The sequence below is a fragment of the Bemisia tabaci genome, chromosome 3 (assembly GCF_918797505.1).
Source record: "Bemisia tabaci chromosome 3, PGI_BMITA_v3".
NCBI classification, from domain to species: domain Eukaryota; kingdom Metazoa; phylum Arthropoda; class Insecta; order Hemiptera; family Aleyrodidae; genus Bemisia; species Bemisia tabaci.
This window is the reverse complement of record NC_092795.1, coordinates 22114029-22138966: the sequence shown is the minus strand read 5'-3', so window position 1 is coordinate 22138966 and position 24938 is coordinate 22114029. Positions and strand designations below refer to the sequence as shown.

Here is a 24938-nt window from a genome sequence, read left to right as displayed (position 1 = left end):
TATTTCAATGTTATTCTGATATTGTGAAATGAATTCGTGATTTCATGGTTTCGAGAGAACAAAATTCCTTTCGGCTGTGAATTTTGTTTTCTTGTGAACATTAGTGGTGATTAAAAAACTGAACGTAATCCTCTCACAAAAATTCAACTTCAAAAGAACGGAATTCCCAGCATTTCCAATGTTGTCGGAAGGGTGTCCTCCGTTGTTGAGCAGTCGCAGTGTGCAACATGATAGGATTTTCTTTGACAATTTCACTTATCCTCCTCTTGAATAGTTACATGGTGGAAAACTACAAGTTTTCAACCCAGACATAGTTTTATTTTTCTCCAGTAGGTACAAAAAGTAGGAGAAAACTCAATTTGTTGGTTTTTCCATGATAAATGAAAACTTGAAAAATGGTGAGAAAAGTTTGAGAAACTGGTGGGTATGAATAGTAAAATTTCGATAAAAATCTGCAATATCTAGTTTAAAAACTTGCTATCTTTAGATTTGTTTTCTGAATTTGATGAGACCTAGCTTCCCCATTTTCTCGAAACTTTCATCAATGTAGATTCTTAAACCTCAGAAGCTAATCATGGGCCAACTTCCATAAAGAAGTAATGAAAACTTAAGGGCACGAAGTTTTTTGCCGAAAACCAAAGTGGAGATCACAGATATAACTTTATACTAGGCGCTTCACGCGTAAAACAATAAAAAAATAACCTGGAAGGCATGTGTTTCGCGTTACTAATGAAGAGTCAATGTATTTTTACATCACAACTTAGCTAGAGAATTAGGAAAAGAAACATCATACAGTTATAAATGTAGATTACTAATACGAATAATACTGCAAAATTACATTCTGGTAAAACAAAGGTATGAGCAAAAAAGTCATGATGAACCGCACAACTTCGGAATAACAGCATGGATTTGTCTCCTTAGTTATTCAGTGTTAGGAGCTGTCCCTAAGAAAACAAAAACAAAAAAAACGATTAGTATGAGGAGTATACATATATAAAAGAAAAAAGAACAGACATGATGTCTCAAAGGAAAACCGTTCCTGAATTTCTGAATACTACATCGGAAAGGCAAATGTTTTGAGCTGGGATTTGTTCTCAGACATGATCGAGAGAACTTCAATGTTTCTCGCAAAATTTAACTTACCATTGGCTGGTCAAATCGAAAATATCCGGCTCTTACAAAAGTTCCATTCTGAATGTCACCCATTCAAGAGGCCGAAGAGAATAATATTTAATTTGCTACTTTGGTAGCTAAGCGGGATTAAAAAGTTAGAGGTGTGATATATGGGGAAGAAGTACTTTTTGAAAGAATAAAGAAAAAAGATGGCTTGCTTATGCTTTTTTGATGGGGTGTGTTATTGCGGCTTTTGTGACACTTGTTAGTGATCAAAAGGAAGCTCACAAGATATGCTTTTTTTTATCCCTTAAATATTTCGAATTCAGAATTTGCAAGTGGGAAAAGATATACCTACAGGGTATCCCAAGAGTTTTCCCACTCCTGTTAACTTTTGAGATAGAAGTAAAAAGCTTCAAAATGTACCTACGGTTTTTGTGAAAAAAGGTCTTTTTCTCTTATTCTCTTTTTCAAGTTGTAAGCCACTCCCTGAGGGTTGTTAAAAAAATAAGCTTCCCACCCTGACAGGCCTTGTATCTAAATTTTCATTCTCAACAACCCCCATCGAGTGGTACATTATTGGAGAGAGAATGAAAGGAGGAATTTTCAGCAAAGTGACTTCATCCAGTCACAGTTCAAAAAATCTTGACGGGCCGCCATGTTGAAACGGTGATGGCTAGCACCTCGCAATTTGAGGTTGAAAACAGGTGAAAAGTTTATTTTTACTCCTGGGTGGTGCCTGACTAATTGTTTACCAAAAACCAATTATGCCAACAAAAAAAAATTATCCTCAAACGAGTCCAAATCATAATTGGTACATTGTATTACTAACATACTTAAAACTTGCCGAACTCTGCTGAACTCCCCCTACAAACATTTTTTACTACTTTATTAAATCTTTAAATATGTAAGTACTGTCCGATTTGAGGCTAAGACAACTTCATGTTTTTGACTCGTATGAGTGATGGAATTTTTAAAATCAAACATTTCCCCACATTGCATGATGCCATGTTTTAAAGCCACAGATCAACAGCTGCTGTACAACAAGTTTTTGTCTTTTAGTCTGTGATCTAAACATTTGAAACACTGAACAAACAGAATGTCTGGAACCTAAAAAATATATATAAATATATTTCTTTTTCTTTTTTGCAGTGAAAAATTCTTGAAGTAAACTTCATTGCACCAAATGATAACTCTAGACAAGAGCTTTCATGTGAGACCAAGATTCAGTCAATAACTTTATTCCTTCAAAAGTTAAAAATAAACACCTTGGCTAAAAATACTATTCCTATCCACATGGATGCTGAAGAGGAAATACGCAAAGTTATTGATGATAGCCATTGCATTTAAAATTCAATCAATCAGAATAAGTATCTAAAATGATGGGGGACCCGATTTGCACTCACCGCAAATCTGCATGGGAAGTTTCTTCGAGAGAAAATTTTTATGAATTTTGTGATGTTCGCCGCTTTTCATTTTTACGACGTAACCATGCTCGCATGCCTCTCGCTAGGACCCTGTGGACACATCTGACATTCAAGGTTGCGAAAGAAAGATGACAATATAATGGGTATCATTCATCTGGGAATGTGACATAGGTACCAGTATGTGTACAAAAAAATCTGTGAAATAAAGCAAGGATCTCAGTTGGTAATTCTTGATAGATTTTAGGACTAACAATGAGTCTGAAAATGCTATTTGTGTTCCCCTATTAAGGAAAGATTTCCTAGAATATTAAACTTCCTTGGAAAAATTGGTAAGTGCTCAGAAAAAAAAAATGTTATTTCCTTTCAGGCTTAGCACCCAAAAATACTTAAAAGTAATCATTGGGCATGCCTAATAACTTTTCTCATTGTTCCTGATGAAAAAGTTTTCGTACCTAGTCAAACATCAAAAACCGCCCAAGTGGCGGATACAAATCTTATCTACTGGCAGAGTTTTCAACGGTCTGGACATTCAACGTCAGAGAATTTACAGTAACCTGGAAAAGTCAGGGAATTTTGCACGAGGCTTAGTATCTTCAGCCGGTGCCAATTGAGAGAGCACAGGCCACTTCAAAATGCCTTCTCCCTTAATTTGGAGCACTAGAAGTACAGGTATCAACCATAGTAATTCAAAAGTCAGCGGAATCTGAAGAAAACAAAACCAAGCGTTTTGATTGGAGGCCAGGGAAAGCCGAGTAGTTCGAAAATTTCGATGTCAGGAAATAGCAAAAAGAGGCAGAGAATTAGAAAATGAAAAAATTATGGAAAACCTGGCTTGTTTTGCGTAGGAAAGGGAGGGTAACATATAGTTCTCTAGACATCTGATGGAGCTAGTCCTAGTTTTGGCTTCTGTAGTCCAAATGACACTGGTTCATACTAGCTTGTAGCTCTATCACACATTTAGGAAAAAAAGTGTTTTCCTCCCTTTTAGACGCAAAACAAACTGGTACGATTTGCACTGGGCAAATTTTTGTCTTTTGACCAAGGAAAATTTTTGATCAGAAAAAGTGAAAAAAATTTTTAACATGCCATAGATGTGCTACAATACATTTTTGGCTACTGAACTCGAAATGTTTTTTCCATGCGTGCATCAGCTTTCCAGAAAATCCTGGTTTTTTATTTTCAGACAAAGTTGCATTCTTTGAAAAATCCTTACTTGAGAGGGTCAAACCAATAATAATTAATAACCCAGCGCTGAAAATTGACTGGGTATTACCTTCTCTGGTCCTTGCTTTATTAAGGTTGCAGACGCGTGTAAATTATGAAATCACAAAAGATAAATTTGAATAAGTATGTTTGAGGAAACACTTTTTCTGAACATACATCCACCAGATTTTTAGTAAAGAAGCAACTGAAAACCAACATCCATCTTCGACTGAGAAAAATGATATTTCAATTCTTTGGTAAGGGACTGGGAGAAAGAGATGAATGCCACAATCATGTGTCATATTCTTATTATTTCTGAGGAGACTTTAAATTTCAAAGAAGGAAAAGTCAATGCTAAAGTAAGTATCGCTTACATGCTCTTAGAAGACTCTGAGTTGATCAACTTTTGTCTACACACAACTGTGTTTACTTTATTTTGACAATAATGGTCAAAATTAACTTCAATAAAAATAGTCAAAATAATTTTAACTATAGAACAATATAAATTGAAAAATCATGAAAGATTAACAAAATTATTTTGTTTTCAGAACTTATAAATTATTCAATAATCTTAAAAGAAGGATAAAGTGATAAGATTGAAAATTGAATTAAAAAAAAGAAAACAGACCTTTTAGATATAGGAAATTATGGATATCGTACCATTAAAGTACAATTACAGTGCTGATGTAGTACAGTAAAACCTCACCAAGTCATTTGTTATCAGCACCAAGGATTTTCCGACAGGGGTAGCTTTCTGACTTTAACGAATCCCCCTTTTTTGCTTTGCATTTCCAAATTTAGACTTCTCAATGGGTACAATTCACTTTCAAATGTTAGTATGCACACAGCGCCTTTACAGCATCTTAACTCTAAGTTCTGGACTGGAAGAAGCGTCACATGTTTCCTCTTCAAAATATTTCACATAGAAAACAACTCATCCAACAGAAATTTCCAAAATCAATTTCTGAATGAAATCTTAACAAGAATTCTTGGCTTCATTATTATTTTTTTTTTTTTTTTTTTTTTTTTTTTTTTTTTTTTGGAACAGATAGGAATGACTTCATTTGTATTTTGGCCATTTAATTAATGTTAATTAAGAGTACTTACATCTTGGGTAGAAGTTGATTTCCATACTTCTTGTTGTGTAATTTATTTTGCTCGTGAAATTTGGAAGAGGAAACATGTTGTACAGTGCTTTAACTCGCACCTGGTGCAGAGCTAGTCGAGAGGCCCATTCTCATTATTCATGCAAGTTTATGACTAGAAGAGAAAAAAAGTTAGCAAGATTTCACTATGTTAAAAAAAATCAGGAATCTGCCTACCATTTAAAATAATTATCTTGACATGACTCTCTATGCTTGATTTCGTTTAAATTTGTTACTCACTGACAGATTAAAAATTATTAAAATATTATCATCATTATAATATTATCTTTTAAAAGCAAACTCTCTAGAGTTCTGTTAAATGTTGGTTCCCTGTTGAAATCAAAGAAGCAAGTTGATGCTGGAGAGGGAGACAGATATACAAGTTATCGCACTGTGAAACGGAGCATCAAGTTCATCTCCTAATTAGACTTCTGAACAGAGATCCTAGTTCTTGGAAGAATGAATCTTAATTTGATCTAAAATGTTTTGTACCTTCATCTCAGAATATCATGAATATTCAATTTTTCTTCGTACGTACAGGTACAGTGCATGGAAAAAAGGACAGAGGTTTAAGCAAACAGTATAATTGCCTACGTGACAACACAATATTATTTCCACCTGCCAGGCCATTGAGTTGATTTATCAGTCAAAGGCACGTATACAACACCCATCAATGCTTGTCTTGTGACAGAACCATCAGCTAACTTATCGATTTGTTCTAAATTTTGCTCGCCGTGCGCCGGTCCAACAGGAATTATAAGTCGGCCGCCAGGCTTTAACTGATCAATTAACTGAAACAAAAAAAGAGTAAATTAAAAATCAACCATGAGCTAAAAATAAAATAGATGCATTGAAGGAAAATTCAGATACTGCAAGAATAGTCTTCAGCCAACCTTTAATAGACTGATTTAGTGGCTACGTCATTTGATATAATATCCAACCCTTGGTTAAAATGTAAACAAACACAGAACCTTGTTTCAGGTTCGTCGCCTTTGCGCCATGGTGGTAAAATGCGCCCAAGTGTTTCCTACAATCAATAGTTGTCATGTTTAATGGGTCTTCAATTGATTTATGACCGATCAAGGACTAAATTGTGATGAATTAACACAATTAACTCTTGAAAAATTTGTACATGAGGTTATGTTAGTTTTTTTTTGGTTTGAACCAAGAGTTCCCGGCGGCAGTTGTCGCCGCGACGTTTTTTGGAATCGCGCGATTCCTATTTTTGTAGCCGCAGCACCTTTTTTCTGCCGCCGCGACACCGTTTTTCTGGAGCGCAAAAGGTCCAAAACACGTGCTCACTTTCAGTTTTCCAAGCGGCGGTCGCCGCCGCAGGTTGAAATTTGTCGCGCGCATAAATGCGCTCATATGACTCCGTGTAGTTACAAACCGCGCGCGCGGCAGGAAATCGCCGGGCGGTAGCGTGTTGGCGCTGCGGATGGTAGAAATTTGCCGACGAGACTCTGATGTTATTCAATCGTAAAATGATGGCAAAACTAACAATAGTTTAAGTATGATTGAAATGTTTGGAAGTTGGACTCTTTCGGCGTTTCCGGCTCAAAAAAACTCGAAATACTCGAAAAAACTCGTGTTGTTGACACTCGAGCCGAGTTCGAGTACTCGCTCGAACCTAACCTAACTTTCGAGCCGAGTCGAGTACTCGATACTCGGCTCAATATTATATTGAATGACGTAACCACTAAATCAGTCTATTTCGAAGCCGTCCACGAGTGGAAAAAAACCAAAATCAATACAAAACAGAAAGCTACTCAATACAGGTAAAATTTTATAGATAATTATTCTACATGCCAAATGCTTCCGAATGTTTTCATTGCTCGTTTAATGTAAGTTAATTTAATTTTTCTTTTTCAACTTTTTAATTTTTTCTTGGTTACTAAATTCAATTTTATTGATGCCAATCATTTAATTGGAACTATTACAAAATTATAAATACTAAAGGCAGACAATTGTCCATTGAATTAAAAATTTCGATTGTTAAAAGTCGAGAAAAATACTACGGCTCATTAAAATTGAAATTAAATCCACTAAGGATTTTTTTGGATAAATTTAAATGATGCTCTGACAACCACTTTTAACAGGTTGGCTCCTTTTCCTTCATAAAAGTTGGACTCATTTTTCTACTTGCAACAAATTTGTCCTAAATAATTTAGTCTTTAAAATTTAAAAAGGAATTGATCTTACCGCTTGTGGTAAAATAGGTGCAGCAGCACCTACATGTATTGCATTATAAGGTGCCTCTGGGCTATATCCTTGTCGTCCATCACCAGCTAAGATATAAAAACAGAACACAAGATAACTCACGGTGACAGACACTTCAATTTATTACTTTTAGAGTTTCAAAGCAAAACAGTTCAATTGGACAAAAAGAAAGTACTGAAAATAATCACCACTTGGTTAAAGTAAAAGTCCTCATATCATTGGGGTTAAAATATCAGGACAAACAGGGATGTAGCAAGGGACTCACAAAGAGCAGAAATAAAATGGAACAGAAAAGATTAAAGTCTGAGAAAATTAAAAAGGAGACAGAATTATTTCCAGGATTTCCAATCTGAAGGATCTTCCTTTTTACAACTCTTAATTTTCTTTTTATAATGCAGACTTGAATTCATACCCTGACTCTAATTTTGTGACCGAGCATAACGAGGGGTAAAATAGTGTCAAGCTCAGCATTGCGTAACAGTATGTATACTGGATTTGTATTTTTCACAACATTTTTTTTCAACTCTTTTTTTACTTGAATACTTACATTTCTCAATTTAGTGCTCGAAATAATCGTTTTTCCAATGATATGTACTAAGTAGAAGTAAATCTATATACCCTAGCCAATTTATGGAGGCCATACAAACTTCAGTTTCATTTCTTCTGTGAGAAAAGCCGAGGGAAAGTGTCACAGTATATGTACCCAATTATTTCAATGAGGTCTGGGGACAAGTGGGTTAACACCAGTTACAAAGGGTGGGTGGGTGTCAAAATATCCGAAACTTTTACAAATTTGCTACATTACCTCTGTAACAAGACAGTGTTTGAATTTCCAACAACAAAGGGTAAGATCCTTCTTTGTGGAGACAATAAGTCCCTCAGTATTCTTTTCTGAAGCTTCAGAAAACATAGATCACATTAAAAAACTTACCGACTAATTTAACAACTCCAGATTCTAATAGTTCAGGATGATCTGACATGACATTTTTTACTGAATATTCGACTAGCTCAGGGATGTGGTCGATCCCCACTGCTTTGCCTGATTTGCCAACCAGTAGAGCCATGCATGCTGTTAGGTAACCGGACCCAGAACCAACATCTAACGCTTTTTCGCCTTCTACCAAATGATCCTTCAATGCCTCTAGTGCATAAGCATGCTGTAGAACAGATAAAAATGAATGGTTACTTTTTTAGGTACATAGACTAATTATACAAAAACAAAATGCCTTCAATGATGATAAAGTAAAAATACTATGTTTCTGCTTCTGTATTTGCAAACCATATATTCATTTTGGTTCATCCTAAGAAGATTGCGAATAGCTCTTGAACTAATCAAAATTGTCAATTCATTAAGCAGTGTTCTTCTCCTAATATTGGTTTGAGGCATGGGGCCAAAAATAAAAGACAATAAGTTTAAGGAAATAGTCTATTAATGTTGCCTCTAAAAGCAATTTTGAGCTCGATGTGATGGATAAGTTTTGAACGAATTCTGACAAGAGACTCTTTATACTGAGAGTAAAGACAAAAGGTGATCAGCTCCTGTTTGTTCTAGGCCTTTACAGTGTCCCAAGCAGAAATAAAAATTACATTTCCATCAATTAAAAAGATTAAAAACTGGAATGGACCGGAAAATTCGGGACATGTCAGGGAACAAATAGAATTAGAGAGGGACAGAGGCAAGGAATGCGGGAATGAGTTGATCCATATTAACAAGAAACATCAAATCTGTGTAATCTTCATTTTCGATTATGGTGTGCATAAGGCAACTTGTCTATAAAAGGACTTTAGTTTTGACTGAAGAGATTGATTAACCAGAAATCCAGTCCTTACTTCTCTAAAGTTAAACCTATTTTGTTTTGCATAAACCTGTATTTGCGGAATTTTATTTCTGAAATTTTTATTTTCTTTAACAATATTAAATACCCATGAAAAAGGAATCACTCACCATATGCGGAGCGCTGATTGTAACGCCATAACCAATTCCTTGAGGGGCATCTCTATAAGAGTTCTCCTTGACATACTTTCCTCGATCCACGCTCAACATAGCCTCTTCCACACGGGAACTTTTAATAATTCCATTATCTGTTAGGAAACAATGCCATTAATGGTCTGGGCCAAATGTTATGATCCAAATTAATTGATACAGAAATTCAGGAAAAACATAGTGATGTGTTAGCAAAATATTAGATTCTATGGGTGAATTATTCAGTTTGCCAGCTGTGATGATACATATTGAAAAACTCGCACAAAGGGTTACGAAAAGTGAGCCAGCAGGGATTGTGCTGAACTTTGTCACCAGATTGTACCTTTAGATAATCCTGGGCCTAGTTCTGGCTGGGTCAAAGTAAAAACCACATGGAACCAAAACTATCTTTATTAGAGTTGTAATCTTTAAAAATACATTACTTTCAAACAACGCAGTTAGGTACAAAGCTCGTTCTTATGCTACGTGATGCAAAAATTTATGATCTGTTGATTTGATGAGAGGAAAGTCCATTGGTGCTATGTTCATTTAAATATTCACTATGCCCAGCCATGAAGGCTAATGTTGTGATAGCAGCAGCACTTAGATAGTGACTCTTGAGTTGATCACGATACAAACGCCAACACCTTCAGATAATCTAATATTTTATAAATCTCATAAAAATATCTTAATGCCATATTTTTGAAAAATTCAATTTAGTAAGTAACTCATCCTTAATTTAAGAGGTAAGTAGGTAAACATTAGTAAACGCTAAAACTTACTTTTTAAACTTTTCACGAGTTCTAAATTTGATTTGCCATGAGAAAACCATGCCATTGTGCCAAAAGTAGTCAGTGAATAGAGCCAGAACAATATGATTCCGATAAAAACGCAAACTTTAGACCCACCTTGCCACATAAAAATCTGCAACAATGAAATGAATTAAATTCACAGTAAGTATGATACATACAAATAGACACTTGAAGATGAAGATATGAATAAGACACTTAACAGATGGGCAGGCCCGCCACAAGGGGGGGGGGGGGGGATACTGGGCCCTTGGTACCGGGGCCCGGGCCCTGGAGGGGCCCGTGACGCAGGTGACAAACCACTACGAATTCATGTGTAACCCTTGTCTTGTAAGGAAAAGTGAAAAAATTACCCTAAAAATTCCGCAAAAGGTGAATAAAGTTTCAAAAACACACTAGGGCACTATAAAATTTGTCTTACTTTTTTAGAGATTTCTATCTATTTTTAAGATTTTGAGTAGGTATATATAGAATAATATTTTTAGTAACTGCGTTTCATTTTCTTCCGTTGTCGGATGCTTAGAGGCTCCTGTCTGAGCATCCTCGACTTCAATGGCTCAACTTCCTCGCCATAGACGTACGAAAGGGGAGTCTAGGGGGGCCCGGCTCCCCCTAGAATTGAAAAGTATCATCTGCCCCCCTAAAAAAAACGTATAGATGTTTTGAATACAACAATTCGAAAGTGTTTGGTGGTGAAAGTAAAAAAAAAGGCGTAATTATTCTGCAGAAATTGATGGAAAATCTCCATCATAAGAGCTTCAAAATGCGTCCAAATAGATTTAAAATTTCAAAAATTTCCCGAGGGAGGCTCCCCGGACCCCCCTCTGCGCTAGGGGCCCGGGGCAAAAAACTGGTACCAGGGCCCGAGATGAGATGTGGCGCGCCTGCGTGAACGCAGAAGAAAAACGGGGTAAAAAAACAACACTACCTAATGTGTGATCCTACGATTTTAAATAGATTAAAACGCGTAATATCCAAAATCTAAGCTCAGATTCGGATTCCCCGTGAAAAACTGATGCGATTTCATGTATCATATAATAGAATAGCGTGAAGGAAAGAGGTTTAATGACGTAAAAAAACACTAAGTGTGATCAATTTTCAAGGACAATTCTGTGATTTCTCCTACGATTTTAAATAGATAAAAACGCGTAATATCCAAAATCTAAGCTCAGATTAGGATTCCTCGTGAAAAATTGATGAGATTTCATGTATCATATGTTAGAATAGCGCGAAGGAAAAAGGTTTAACGACGTGTATAGATTCTGTCGTACTACCCGTTTGAAGTACGCCGCCGCCGCCGCCGCCGGTCGCCCGAGTGAAACCGAACGGGGAGGCGCCACTTAGTGCCGGCTAAGCGTTCGGTTTCGTCGCAAGGAATTTCTCACGATAAATTCTTATTCTTCCTCCTCCGCTGACCCACTGAGCACTACCCATGTTGCCACGTTGCATTCATATGCTCGAATCAATATGTCTACGTTACGTCTGTTTCCTTCACACTATGCTCGGGTATGATACATGAAATTGCATCGATTTTTAACGAGGAATCCGAATCTGACCTTCGATTTTTGGTATCACGCCTTTTAAGTCAAATTTTTTAAATTCAAAAATCAGAAATGACGGACGTAGCCTAAAATGCCATTGCGGCTCCTGTTCGATGGATTTTTCTGAAATTCGGTGTCAGGGTATGATACATGAAATCGCATCGATTTGTTACGAGGAATCCAAATCTGAGCTTCGATTTTGGGTATCACGCGTTCTAAATAAAAATTCAAAAAAATCAAAATTCGAAAATCCGAAATGACTAAAGTGGCTTAAAATGCTATCTCGGCTCCTGTTCGATGGATTTTTCTGAAATTCGGTGTCGGAGGGTGCTTTTCGACGGGAAACTCGAATTTTTAGTCAATTTTTTAAAATTCTCAAATCCAAAATGGCTGACGTGGGCTAAAGTGCTATCTCGGTTTCTGTTTGTTCGAGTCTTGTGAAACGCGGCAATATACTTATGGTATTTTTCAACGGGAAATTTGAATTGTTAGTCAATTTTTTAAAATTCTCAACTCCAAGATGTTGGATGTGGCCTAAAATTCTATCTCGGTTTCTGTTCGTTATACAGATTTGTGAAGCGCGGGAGCAGGGGTACTTTTCGACAGGAAACTCGAATTTTTAGTCAAGTTTTAAAAATTCTCAAATCCAAGATAGCGAACGTAGCCTAAAATGCTTTGTCGGCTCCTGTTCGATGGGTTTTTCTAAAACTCGGGATCTGAGGGAATTTTTCGACGGGAAACTCGAATTTTTGGTCAATTTTTGAAAATTTTCAATTCCAAGATGGCGGACGTGGCCTGATATGCTATCTCAGTTTCTGTTCGTTCGAGTTCAGTGAAACTCGGTATCACGGGGTATTTTTCGATGGAAAACTCAAATTTCTAGTCAAATTTCCAAAATTCGTAAACCCAAGATGGCGGCCGTGACTTAAAATGCTATCTCGGCTCCTGTCGGTTTTTGTGAAAAAAGGGGAAATCATTCCAGTCAAATCTTCAAAATTTGAAGATGATGATGGCTAGAAACCAGAGCATTGTATGGCGGGTTATGAAAAACTATTTTTCGCAGAGACAAAGTAACCCGCTTCTTCAAAAATAGCAACTTCACTCTCATAAGTATAGTGAAGAAATTTTAAGCCAGGATATTTTTTAACTGACAGTGGGTTTTCCATGTGAACTTTTGATGAAGCGCTGGCAAATTATATTCTATTTGTGGCAGGCCCGCCACAAGGGGGGAGGGGGGGGGGGTACTGGGTTCTTGGTACCGGGGCCCATGACGCAGGTGACAAACCACTACGAATTCATGTGCAACCCTTGTCTTGTAAGGAAAAGTGAAAAAATTACCCTAAAAATTCCACAAAAGGTGAATAAAGTTTCAAAAACACACTAGGGCACTATAAAATTTTTCTTACTTTTTTTAGAGATTTCTTTCTATTTTCAAGATTTTGAGTAGGTATATGTAGAATGATATTTTTAGTAACTGCGTTTCATTTTCTTCCGTTGTCGGATGCTAAGAACCTCCTGTCTGGGCATTCTCGACTTCAATGGCTCAACTCCCTTGCCATAGACGTGCGAAAGGGGAGTCCAGGGGGGCCCGGCTCCCCCTAGAATTGAAAAGTATCATCTACCCCCCTCAAAAAAGTTTATAGATGTTTTGAATGCAACAATTCGAAAGTATTTGGTGCTGAAAGTAAAAAAAAAGGCGTAATTTTTCTACAGAAATTGATGGAAAATCTCCATCATAAGAGCTTCAAAACGTCCAAATAGATTTAAAATTTCAAAAATTTTCCGGGGGAGGCCCAGGACCCCCCCCCCCCCCCTATGCTAGGGGCCCAGGCCAGAAAACTGGCACCAGGGCCCGAGATGGGATGTGGCGGGCCTGCAGATGGGACTCCTTCAGTTTCACATAAAACTAACGAGGAGAACCTACGGTCCTGCCACCTCCAACTGGGTTGTTTTTTTTTTTCTATACTTACAGACACTTCAGACCAATACATTATCTCAATTTCTTCTTCTTTCCCCTGTGCGCAACAGAAGCAGCATAAAAATACTTAGTAGCAACATTTTCAGGCACTGATATTGCTGCAGGCTGGATGGTTCCGCTCAAATGGTTCCTAATACCACTTCGGCATGGCATGGCAGAGAAGCGGTCCAGTGCTCTTCTTACCGCTTGGGAGCTAGACGGTCCAGGATTTGAAACTGGCCTGTCATACATACTTTTTACATTCCGCATAATAATTAACACATATTACTGTGTGTTTAATCGGTATTATCAAGGAGCAATACTCGCCCTATGGTACGTAGATGTTTTCCTTCCGACTGGGGCTGTAAAAATTTGCAGTATACAATATACACTCAAATAAAATTACGTACATTGACAGTCCTACCTGTATGTCTGATTATATGTCTGGAGATGAATAGTCACAACGAGTAAGAGAAGATGTAAAGGAGTAAAACATAAAATCTAGGTCTAAAAGATGTTGTTGCGCAAAATGAGCTGAGGAGTAGAATGGTACTTTCTAGAACACCAGCACGGGTATCAACTTAGAAACTCGTGTAAACAAGAAAGAACTAACAAAATGTCTACGCAAAGGGTGTCACGATGGGTAAAACTTATTGAAATTCACAGTTGTATGTAATTATTCGGCGCAAAAGGTTCATAGAATCACTGCTATCGACCTTGACTTGAGATCGAATTATTCTATGTCGAAAAGTTTACTATAACATAACCTAAGAAATAAAAATTAGAGAAAAATTGAGGCTCAGGCGCATGCGCGCATGCGCGGAAAGCATCAAGAAGGAGAGGGGAGAGGGGGTTGATACCCAAATAGCGGGAAATTCAAAAGAATAGTGAGGGCATTGGTTATGTATGTATGTACTTACATACAATCGCCACATTACTAGACTGAACTCATGCTATCTTATGCCTCATGCGACACAGTGGCGTAGCTAGGAATAATTCTTTAAAGGGGGGGGGGGGGCGAGGGGGGGTCCATTCATAAATGTGACGGTAAATTTACACTATTTCGTGTACATCCCTGATAATATTTTATGTCTGTCGGTCTGTCCTCCAAAAGTAAAAAAATGGTGCAATTAACGAGGCTGAAAAGGGGGGGGCTCCAGCCCCCCCCCCCTTTTTTACGCCACTGATGCGATACCTAATAGATTTATAATTATAATATTACTTTGTGATCTACCCCATGGGCTCATTTAGTTTTTGAGCAAGTGGAGGACGCTTAGGTACCTACTCCAGTTATTTTAAGAATTTAGAGGAATATTAAAGGATCACGAACTTTCAAGAGTTTTGGTCTCTTCATAGATTTAATGGATGCTCACTCTACAGAGAAAAATTGTCTCAAAATAAATGATTGCTCACAAAACTTTTTAAGAAATCTTTGCTGAGAATTAAATTGAGTGCAGGTAAGTAAATCAACCACTCAATCTGTTCAAACAGACTGTATACTAGAAATCCCTCATACCTGAGGTGCGAATTACTTCCAATTTACTTTCAATACTTCGAATTAGTTCAACTGCAATACATTCACTTCAACCGAAATGAAACAAATGATATGCAAACGTTAAAAAATTCAATAAATTTATTAGCAAAAAAAATTAACATAGGACTCAAACATTGAAAAGTGAGTCCATAAAAATACGATTAAAATTTTACAATGCAGTATCAAAAACAAGAAAGGAAAAAAAATACACAATCTATGTCAGGAAAAGGAAAGGGAGAAAAAAAAAATGGTAAAAAAATAAATTGGGGAGGCACAAGTTTCCATCAATACCTAATAAAGTGCGATTTTTCAACTCCTGAAAAGTCCTTTTCGTTATTTGAATGTAAATGCAGGAGAGCAAAATGCTGTTCATTCAACAAAACAGACATACACTTTTACTCTTTTTAATTACATACTAGGAAACGCTGAAGATTCTGAATAAGAAACGTTATTATAGAATATATTTTGTCTTTAGGAAGTCTACTCCTTTCTTCATTCTAATGTACGACAGGTTTCTGTAATAATCAATTCATTTGAAAAGTAAAGGATGAGAATACTCAAAAATAATAAGAGGAACAGGAGAAAAAAAGGAAATTCTCGATGAATTTCTTAATTACGACAATTTTCCATGAACCTTATTACATTCATTCAAAAAAGATTTTTTCACAAATCTGTTTGAGATAAGCAGATACTGGTCAAAATTCAGTCCGGCTCAAGTAAACAAGGCTTGATCTATTCATGAGGAGAATTTTTAACTTATAAAAAGAACAATTTTATTGAAAAATAATGCAACTGCTTTAGACAGAAAAACATTACAAATCTGGCATAAGCGAAGCTTGCTGGCCTGATTAGCATTGGAAGCAGCAAGATCAAAAGCAGTGAGAAATCAGGTCCTTAGTTGGCTCAATTTAAGTATAGCAGAAGCAATGATAAAGGCAGTAATCTAATTCAAGACACACAAATCTGATATGCCTCTTCTTGTTCAATACATCAATTGATTCAAATCATTGTAGCTTTTACTAAAACTAAATAAAATAATGGAACATGAACACATTCAACGATTAAAATTATCTGACATCAAAAATTAAAACAGGTTCTTAGAAAAAGTGCAAAAAAGTCAGATATGAGAAAAGTTAATCATATTACCGACAATGATATTTCATGAGAATTGGATCTTGATCCTAAAACATAATCATACTACTCTGATACAGTATTTTTTACTCTCCTGTTCGAAATAGAAAGGGCAATGGATAGGTAATATCAGTGGTTATTCACTACTAGCTTCACTGAGAATAGCTGAAACTTCAAATACAAAAATTCATTCATACTATGGCTTAGATTGTAAAATTTGTTTTATTTTTTCCCATTGGTTCTCTCCACACACCCCCCCCCCCCCCCCTGCAGTAAAGGTCAATCATAAAACGTATTTAAATTTCATGGATTGATAAAAACAAATTCAACAGAAAGGAGTAAATCCTACTTACTCATTTTTTTTCCTTCAAGGAAGAATTAAAAGTAATTATAAAGAGATTACAAGTTATGGTTTGATACTTTTACTCTGATTTTATTGCTAACTCTCATGGTTAAAAGTTCAAATTCATAATTTAATATCTATGCAGCAAGGCTCCTTAAAAAGATCAAACAACGAACTATACTTCTAAGGAATTTTGTGTTAAATTTGATCCTAATTAGAAACAAAATTATGATCATCTAAGGTCATGTTATAGATCTTAAAATAAAGTTCTGAGAGGTTGAATATGATTTACCTTAAAAGGATTCACGTCTGAAAAATTAAGTGAATAAAATCATTTCTCTTGACTCCAGAGGATCAGTCATTTTTATGCATGCATAAAAAATTGAAGAGGATTTGATCTCTTTTCCTAATTCAAACAATCTGGATCAAAAAGTTTTTTTCTTCCATTAGTTTTATTATATGAGTATTTGTTTTTGTCTGCTTTTATTTTTATTTATTTGTTTCTTCTTTTATTTGCACATAATGGATCAGGTTAGAAATTTCGCTGGTATAAACAGCCTTTGAAGAAGCATGTTGTTTTTGCTCAAAGCAACTAAATTGACTCTTATCAAGGCCTGTATACTTAAAATTATAGTAAAAGGTAGCTAAAAATCACTGTTGAAGAATGAAAACATTTTATATAAACTTCGAATGACTAACATTTGGGAAGAATTACTAAAAACTTACTGCTTAAAGATAAAAATTAGGATATGTTTTAATACTCCTTCCTCAAGTCAATTTTTTAATTAAAAAAACAAATCACTCATTTCTATAAAATAATGAGGATTAGTAAAAGTAGGCTCTGAATTCCATTGTACTCATGCCTAAAAATATCACATGATGCAGTAAGGTTTGGTAAAACAGTAAAAGATAATGAGATTCTAATCAACTTCACATACACAGACCATGTAAAGTGGTATTCGATCTCATTTCCGAGCAGAAAATTCTATGCAAAATTATTTCCCTATATTATTGTATAGTCACCGCTTATATCAATTGAATTAGAACTACAATTAAAAAATGTTTAAAAAATGGACGGTTGGAATTAAATGACGAAATGAAAGAGTGGAATTCTAAGAACTGTGCATCATTTCTTGTTAACTAGAGGAAGAACTACTGGCAATTGAGGCACAGGTGATTCGCTGGTTGGCAGGCTTGACAGTGATTATGAGATTCCAACTGTTTGCTACCATCATGTCAGTAACCTGCAAAAAGAAAATAATCTTTACTAAAAAATAACCAACAACAGCAGTGATGCACCCATTAAGATCAATGAATCAGTGAGCATGAAATTACACCAACTTGAAAAAATGAAAATGTTCAGGAGACATAAAAAACTGTGCAGTGGGTGAAGAAGTTGGTCTAAGAAAAAACTTTTTGGTGCCAGGTGCCAAGATACTTCAGGACACTCTGAAGGCCCAAGTTGATATAAATGCATGATATAAATTGGGGGGGGGGGGGGGGGGGGATATATAGAAGGCATTTTTCTAGTCTTCAGAAGAAACTACTGGTGAATTTTGGTTAAAAATTAGGGAAAACTTGTAATCTTCTGCACCTTTGAGATCAACTGTTAAATGAAAAAAAAATGGTTTTTACGAAAAAAAAAAACAACAACAACATTGTAGCTAGGTAGGGTAGGTTCATACGATTTAAGAAAATTACATTCCCGCCTACTAGGTAAAAATTTGGTATAGGAGAAAACCATTTCTCTACAAAGAAAAATAATGATAAATGAAAGATAAAGAACCTTACTTGATCTAGGGTTTTGCCGCTAACTTCGATACCATTGACCTCCAGAACTTCATCATTAACACCAAGCAATCCGGTTGACTCCGCTAGGCCTCCAGGGACCAACCTTGATATGAAAATCCCAGGAACTTTTTCCAGTCCATTATGAGTGACTTTAACCGATGTACCATCACGAATGTAAAATCCAAGAGGACGCTCTGAGCCATGTTTCAGGAGTCTCACTCTTCGGCAATATTCAGGTACCGAATCGACATCAATTATAGCTGACACCTTAAAAAAAGATTACATTCTTAGTAAATACATCCAAGAATTTTCTACTTCTCAAAGATCTGCTGCTTTAGTATGATGCTTACAAACGTTTGAAAGAAAAAAAATAATAGCCTCTTCAGAACCTGCTCTTTCCCAAAATATAGGCCGACAATCATTGGGGCCATCATCTGTCAATGGGCCTGTTGCAAACTTTTGCTAGAGCAAAACTAAGAGTTGTTTCTTACAGATAATGCCTCAAAAATCACGATGAGCGCATCGGCAAAGTCTGAAATGCACTCATAATTTCACAATCTGCCTAAGAAATTTGCGGTATTTTGAGCTTCCCGCTTCGAAAACGATACTACGGTACAGGTGAAAATCTTGTTAGAGGAGTCGTTCCATTGGCGGCAATACTCATCATGGCCGACGCTAGTCCGCCAAAACACGTGTGATGGGACGAGATAACACCTGAACAGGATTAAACCAGATAACAATCGGCGTGTTTACGTTCATATTTTCCTCGCCCGCCTTAATTGACCTTGAACTCTCCTCGAATTACGCGAGGAACTGCGCAAGCGTCGGCCATGATGAATATTGCCGACGATGGAGCGACTCTTCTAACAAAATGTTCACCTGTGCAGTAGTATCGTTTTTGAAGCGGGAAGCTCAAAATAACGCAAATTTCTTACGCAGATTGTGAATTTATAAGTGCATTTCAGACTTTGCCGATGCGCTCATCGTGATTTTTGAGGCATTATCTATAGGAAACAACTCCTCATTCTGCTCTAGCAAAAGTTTGCAACAGGCCCATTTAACAGTTTAACTATCTATTAATTTGTTTTTATCTACTATTTTCTACCTATTCATTCATTTCTTTAAGGAATCAGATTCAAATTCAAGTACTAGGGACATATATTAAGTGTCTGGTGGTACAGCTTGGTCATTGTAGATAGTTTGTGACAGCTTCTTGAAAACAAAACCATGAACTTTCAACAGCTTTTCACGGAGTTCTAGTTTGTAAAATTAAATACTTTCAAGCACTTCTGCAAAATCTAATCAGCACTATCAGCAGAACTCAATAGCATTATACATACATTCAGATAGCACCACTGACAGAGGAGATAAAAACAAGACTTGCTGTTCAAGAAGCTAAAATTTCTAAAGAGAGCCTTTTTATACCTTGCTTTTTCCTTTCTCTGACTCTTGACTAATCAAGAAAAACTGTCAAAATTTTCTGTCTAAATTTAGAGTTATGCTTTAAACTTTCCCACTTATGATAATTAAATTAGACATGAAACATTAGATAAAAGTGAAAAAGCAAAGAAAAAAAGGCACCTTACCTGTCTAAAGTCATGAGGATTTGATATCATTAGTGGTGTTTTGAATTTGCCTTGTGTACCACCCAAAATAGATGATATTAAATTGCGAGGTTTTGGGGTTCCATAGCCTTTCAGTTCCTCAGCACTTTCCCCTACAATGGAATACAAGATGTAAATATGATGCAAACAATGTTATTAGCATTATTGGCCGTTTTGAGAATCCTAGAAATCACATGCAACCCATGATGGTAATCATCTATCTTGAGGCACAATTTCCTCAAATATACTTGAATTAAGTATTATTGAGGTATTATTGATTTAAGTATTATTATTATATTAATTGATTGCATCCAAATTGAGGAGCAGAACACTTTTACATCTTACGTGACCCCCAAGAGTTTTAATTGACCCCCCTGAACGGCAGAAAGTAACCTCTGAGGAGGGGGGCTTCGCCCCCTCCAAAAATTTCTCGAGATTCCTCTTTGGTCGCAAAATTGACGTCGATTCTCCAGAAAAAGACGGTTTTCCAGGTAATCGACCCTGAGGACTCTGAATTTTATGGTCCCTAAGCTCCGCTACCCGCCCTTTTGGGCAGAAACCGTCTTTTTCTGGAGAATCGACGTCAATTTTGCGACCAAAGAGGAATCTCGAGAAATTTTTGGAGGGGGCGAAGCCCCCCTCCTCAGAGGTTACTTTCTGCCGTTCAGGGGGGTCAATTAAAACTCTTGGGGGTCACGTAAGATGTAAAAGTGTTCTGCTCCTCAATTTGGATGCAATCAATTTGCGATTCGGAAAGGAGCCCCGATTCTTAAAATTGGGCCCCCCGTTTACCCCCCAAGGGAGGCTAGAGGAGCTTCGGGACCATGAAATTTGGATTTCTCGGGGTCGATTACCTGGGAAACCATCTTTTTCTGGAGAATCTACGTCAATTTTGAGACCAAAGAGAAATTATGGAGGGGGGTACTGTCCCCCTCTTTAGGGGATCATTTTTGGGCCTGGGATGGGCCGATTATGGATTTTTAGGGGTCAATTTCACATGAAATTTTCCGTGCTTTTTAATTCTGATGCGATTAATCCAAAATTCGGTCGGGAACCGTGACTTTTAGCATCACGACCCCCCCTTTACCCCCCAAGGGGACATGGGGGGGTTTCGGGACCACGAAATTCGAATTCCTTGGGGTCAATTCCCTATTCAACCCCGCGGTCCCCGACTTCGTACGACCCAAAACAACCGAGAAAAAGGCCTGGTACGGGTGGTCTGAAACACCCTGTATTGTTGAGGATATACCTAAAGTTGAGCAAAAATGTTCAGCGACCAATATATAGTTGATGGGTTACTGAAACGCTTTTTTTTAGACACCACTCTCATCTCCAGCCATTCCTACTTTCAGTGTCTTAGCACTTAAAAAATATGAGGGCTCAAAATTGAATCAGGCTGATTGTATGTTGAGATGAAAGTCAAGTTTGTTTATGTCAACACTCACTACTGGTGGCATCTAATTGATCTGATGAGTGGTGCTGATTTGCAGCTGATCAGGAATTGACAATAGTCTCAACATGCAATGAGCAACCTAAATCATAGAGTACATAGAGTCGTAATAGAAATGGAGGAGCTGTCGCCACGCTTAAACATTTTCCCATCATCGAATTCCACGACTCCTGAGCAGTGCCGGGTCACCATTTTGATACATAATTTAGTGTTTTTGATACATGGGTACCAGGCCGGCAATAGGCCATTCCGAGTAAGCAAAAAGGTTATGAATTATAACGTATTAGACATCGCTATTTTGGATCGAAAATTTATCAAAAAGCTCAGCGCACACCAGGCTCAGAACTCGTCAACCAGGACATGACACCAGCTCACTTCATTATATTACTACGCTAGGTACTCTAAGAGCTCAATAAATGAAGAAAGGCATTCTTTCGGCTTTCTGATGAGTAGAAATAATCAAAATTTGGCCTTCATGAAAATACACAGCTTTCACACTCATCTTATGTTAAGATACTCCTACTTAATCATGATATGTAAATGAGATCAATCATTTTATCACATTAAAATGTAAAGAAGATGAGGAAATTCTGTCATTTCTCAGCTCGTCCAACTTGCAAATTATGGTTCAAATCTTAGAGAAAATGGAAAAGCTTGTAAAAAATATGCCTCTAGCAATGCTGATTTGGTTTCTTCTGGAACCAAAAATAACCAAGAAAATGGTTCAAAAAAGCTTATTTGAAAGTACACTCTCATGAAGGAGGTGGTTCTAAATTTTTACATTTTCTCAAACTACTATCAATTTCCAAATTCCCGTTTAAATTGTGATAGGACTGTGTAGATTTTACCTTTTCTTTGGATAATGATTCTCAATAGAGGCATGGCGTGTTGAGCTGCAATTCCTAGGTTGTCATCATTGTTGATTGGCAAAAGATCACCATCTTTTGGATCTATGTAGTGTATCAAGAAAGGAACCTCACTCAGGTGATGCAACTCCTCCACCAACTCATGGAACTCATCATACTTTCCTTTTCTTGATACTGAGAATCGCCGGAACTCAGCATCAAACTGAGAAAAGTAAAGAAAAAGCCTAAATGAGAGATATCCAAGGCCAGAAGATAAGTGCAAGAGGAAGCAGTTTACCGGAAAGAATTTCATGGACTGTTTCTAATGTGGCATATATTCCGTTAGATGACAAGAATCCTAGGATGAGGCCAGCAAGCATTTGAAAGGAATGTAGGTATAAACTTAGTTATGAACGAAATCAAAAAAGGAACACATGATAAGAGTTGTGGATCAGCAGTAGCTTCTGGTGACATTTTATAGGGTGTGAACAACCGATTGTCACTGTCTTCAACAATAACTAAAAAAAATTCCAATTTTAGACTGAGTTGCACAGTTCAGGTTAGACGTTCATACAAGACTCAGTGATCCCTTGATCAAAAGTTCCATGAAAGTAATCCGAGAGGAGTTTAAAAATAATCCAAACAAAAAGCAGAGTGTGATCACCTCATATACTAGTGGTAGATCATAATTTGCTTGGGAGAGAAAGTCATGAATTAAGAGAATCTGAGGATGGATGGGTACCTTGCTTTTTACTTCAACCATGTTCATAGCGGAAACACACATGATAAGAGTGAAAATCTAAACTGCAGAACTATAGGAAATAATGAAACATTATGCTTTTAAAAACAATACTTAATCACAATATAAAAAATCTCTAAAAACACGGTAAATCTAGAGTCAGTGCTGTAAAAGTCCTATGAAATTCCACGGAAATTCCTCCAGCAATCAAAGTAAATAACCTAATCAACACAAAACGGCTTATGCCAACGGTGAACGAGTAACCGTACCGTATGGCGGTAAATTTAAAAATATGTCGCGCACTTGTCGCGCATTTCGAAAATCCGAGATGGCAGACGTGCCGCGACAGAGCAGCGAGCAGCACAGGGAAGAATTTAGCGCGCATGGCAGCAAGACCCGCATTTCATTGTTGCACTTCTTCTAATGTAATTTTACAAGTCAGAATTAATAAAAAAATAAAAATAAAATTTTAAAAAAAAGCATTTAACAAGAAGGGGTCCATTTAACAGAAGTCGCTAATTTAATGAGCCGCTAAGGCAGGTTAAGTCGATTATTTACCAAAAAAAAAAAAAAAAAAAATGAGTTTTAGGACCTATTGGGACTAAGAATCATGATTCGAAGTTCATTGAACCTGAAGAAAGTTTTAGTACTGTAGGGCATCGAACCCGGAATAGCAAGTTCCGCGGTCGAGCATCCTTTCCACTTAGCCACCGAAGCTCATTGCAAGCTGAGCTGAGGCTGAGGTGTAATAAAATTAGCGACACCGAGAAAGCCGCCGCGTGCTCCCAGCTCGAAACGCGCACGCGCTCCGACGCCTACAAACCTAAGGGGCTACTTCACGCATTGCGCAATGCTTGAAGTATCCCCTTAGGTTTGTAGGCGCCAATGCGCGTTTCGAGCTGGTAGCATAAACTTACTCACATTTGGACCGCGTTTAACAGAAAGGAACCAAGCCACATCAGCTATTGCCAAATTTAACTAGGCAATTTAATTTTTTACGAGAGAACGTTTGTGTAAATTCCTTTGAAAATTTTATAGAGAAAATCCACTTTTTGCACGAAAATCCGCGCAGCCGTTTTCATGTAAAAAATGAAACTGCCCAATTCAATTTAGCAATAGCTGATGTGGCTTGGTTCCTTTCTGTTTAACGCGGTCCATTTAATAGGTCAGGGTGTTAAAATCTTGGTAATTTGACATTAAATTAGAAATTAGCGACTCAAGAAACAACAGTGGCACAAGTCTCGTGATCTTTCAGTCATCCGACTTATTTCTTCCTTTCCGAGTGCTGGAACATAATGCGCCGCGGGCGACTCACCCTGACATGCTATCTCGGCTCCTTTACGATCGATTTTTGTGAAATTAGGCATATGGGGATGGATTTTTTGACGGAGAATTCGACGGATTCGGAGGACTCGGTTTTATATGCCACTTCGGCAACAGTTTCATCAATTCATGTGGCACTCGCTTAGGTATTTTTTGTCAAAAAAATCTAATTTTTGCCCAAATGATTAAGTTCCATCATCCAAATTGGATGATGTGGCCTAAAATGCTATCTCGCTCTTGTCCGCACGATTTTAGGATGGAGCTTTTTCAGTTTAGGTGATACTCTTTGACGGAAAAACTCATTTTTGCGAGCAATGTTGAAAATTCCAATTTTATATTTGTGAGATTGCGAACGCGGCCTAAAATGCTCTTCCGGCTCCTGTTTGATCGATTTTTTGTGAAACTTGGTTTCGGAGTGTGTGTTTTGTTGGATTCATGTTTTACTTTTGAGCAATGTACAAAGTACACTAATTAGCGCACCAAAGCACAATGCCACTATTCCATATCCGAGCGTGGTACAGTATCACTCGAAATTGAAGGCGCACCTAACGCACCAACTCATCGGGCCAATTCCTGCAACGGCTAGCCCTGCGGCGAGCTCCTTTCATCGCAGTTTCTTCTTGTTATCATCATTTTTCTATAATTCTGTTTTTTATGTATTAAACATTAAGTTCATGACAATAAATTGACTGTATTGAACTCATTTGCGATGGTTTTCTGTTATCGTTTTTTTAATTTTTCTGTGCTGAACATGCAGTGAGGGATGAATTGGCCTTGGCCAACATCATTGCGGAAATCTT

The 24938-nt window shown here is 37.1% G+C and overlaps 2 protein-coding genes across 14 annotated transcripts; both read right to left on the bottom strand.

Annotated features, from left to right (window-relative positions):
* Positions 1–716: 716 nt before the first annotated feature.
* On the bottom strand, positions 717–14133 carry Pcmt (Protein-L-isoaspartate (D-aspartate) O-methyltransferase). 13 transcript variants are annotated; one of them, XR_011899505.1, is made up of 9 exons: positions 13803–14132; positions 9854–9995; positions 9054–9190; positions 8040–8265; positions 7091–7176; positions 5483–5679; positions 4851–5003; positions 2520–2735; positions 717–944 (listed from the first exon to the last, which is right to left on the bottom strand). XR_011899505.1 is itself a non-coding variant. In XM_072298020.1 (8 exons), the coding sequence occupies exons 2-7, from the start codon at positions 9987–9989 to the stop codon at positions 2558–2560; spliced, it is 831 nt and encodes a 276-aa protein (XP_072154121.1). In that variant the 5' UTR covers positions 9990–9995; positions 13789–14133; the 3' UTR covers positions 717–944; positions 2520–2557. The 13 variants fall into 13 exon arrangements, 3 of the variants coding, with proteins under 3 accessions (XP_072154121.1, XP_018896214.1, XP_018896215.1); XR_002008669.2 differs by having other exon boundaries at positions 5507–5679; XR_011899500.1 differs by having other exon boundaries at positions 2520–2642; positions 5507–5679.
* A 1103-nt stretch (positions 14134–15236) lies between these two features.
* LOC109029923 (partitioning defective protein 6) lies at positions 15237–23044 on the bottom strand. Its single transcript, XM_019040627.2, has 5 exons — positions 22819–23044; positions 22080–22299; positions 19764–19894; positions 18178–18444; positions 15237–17630 (listed from the first exon to the last, which is right to left on the bottom strand). The coding sequence occupies exons 1-5, from the start codon at positions 22858–22860 to the stop codon at positions 17523–17525; spliced, it is 768 nt and encodes a 255-aa protein (XP_018896172.1). The 5' UTR covers positions 22861–23044; the 3' UTR covers positions 15237–17522.
* Between the last annotated feature and the right edge of the window lie 1894 nt (positions 23045–24938).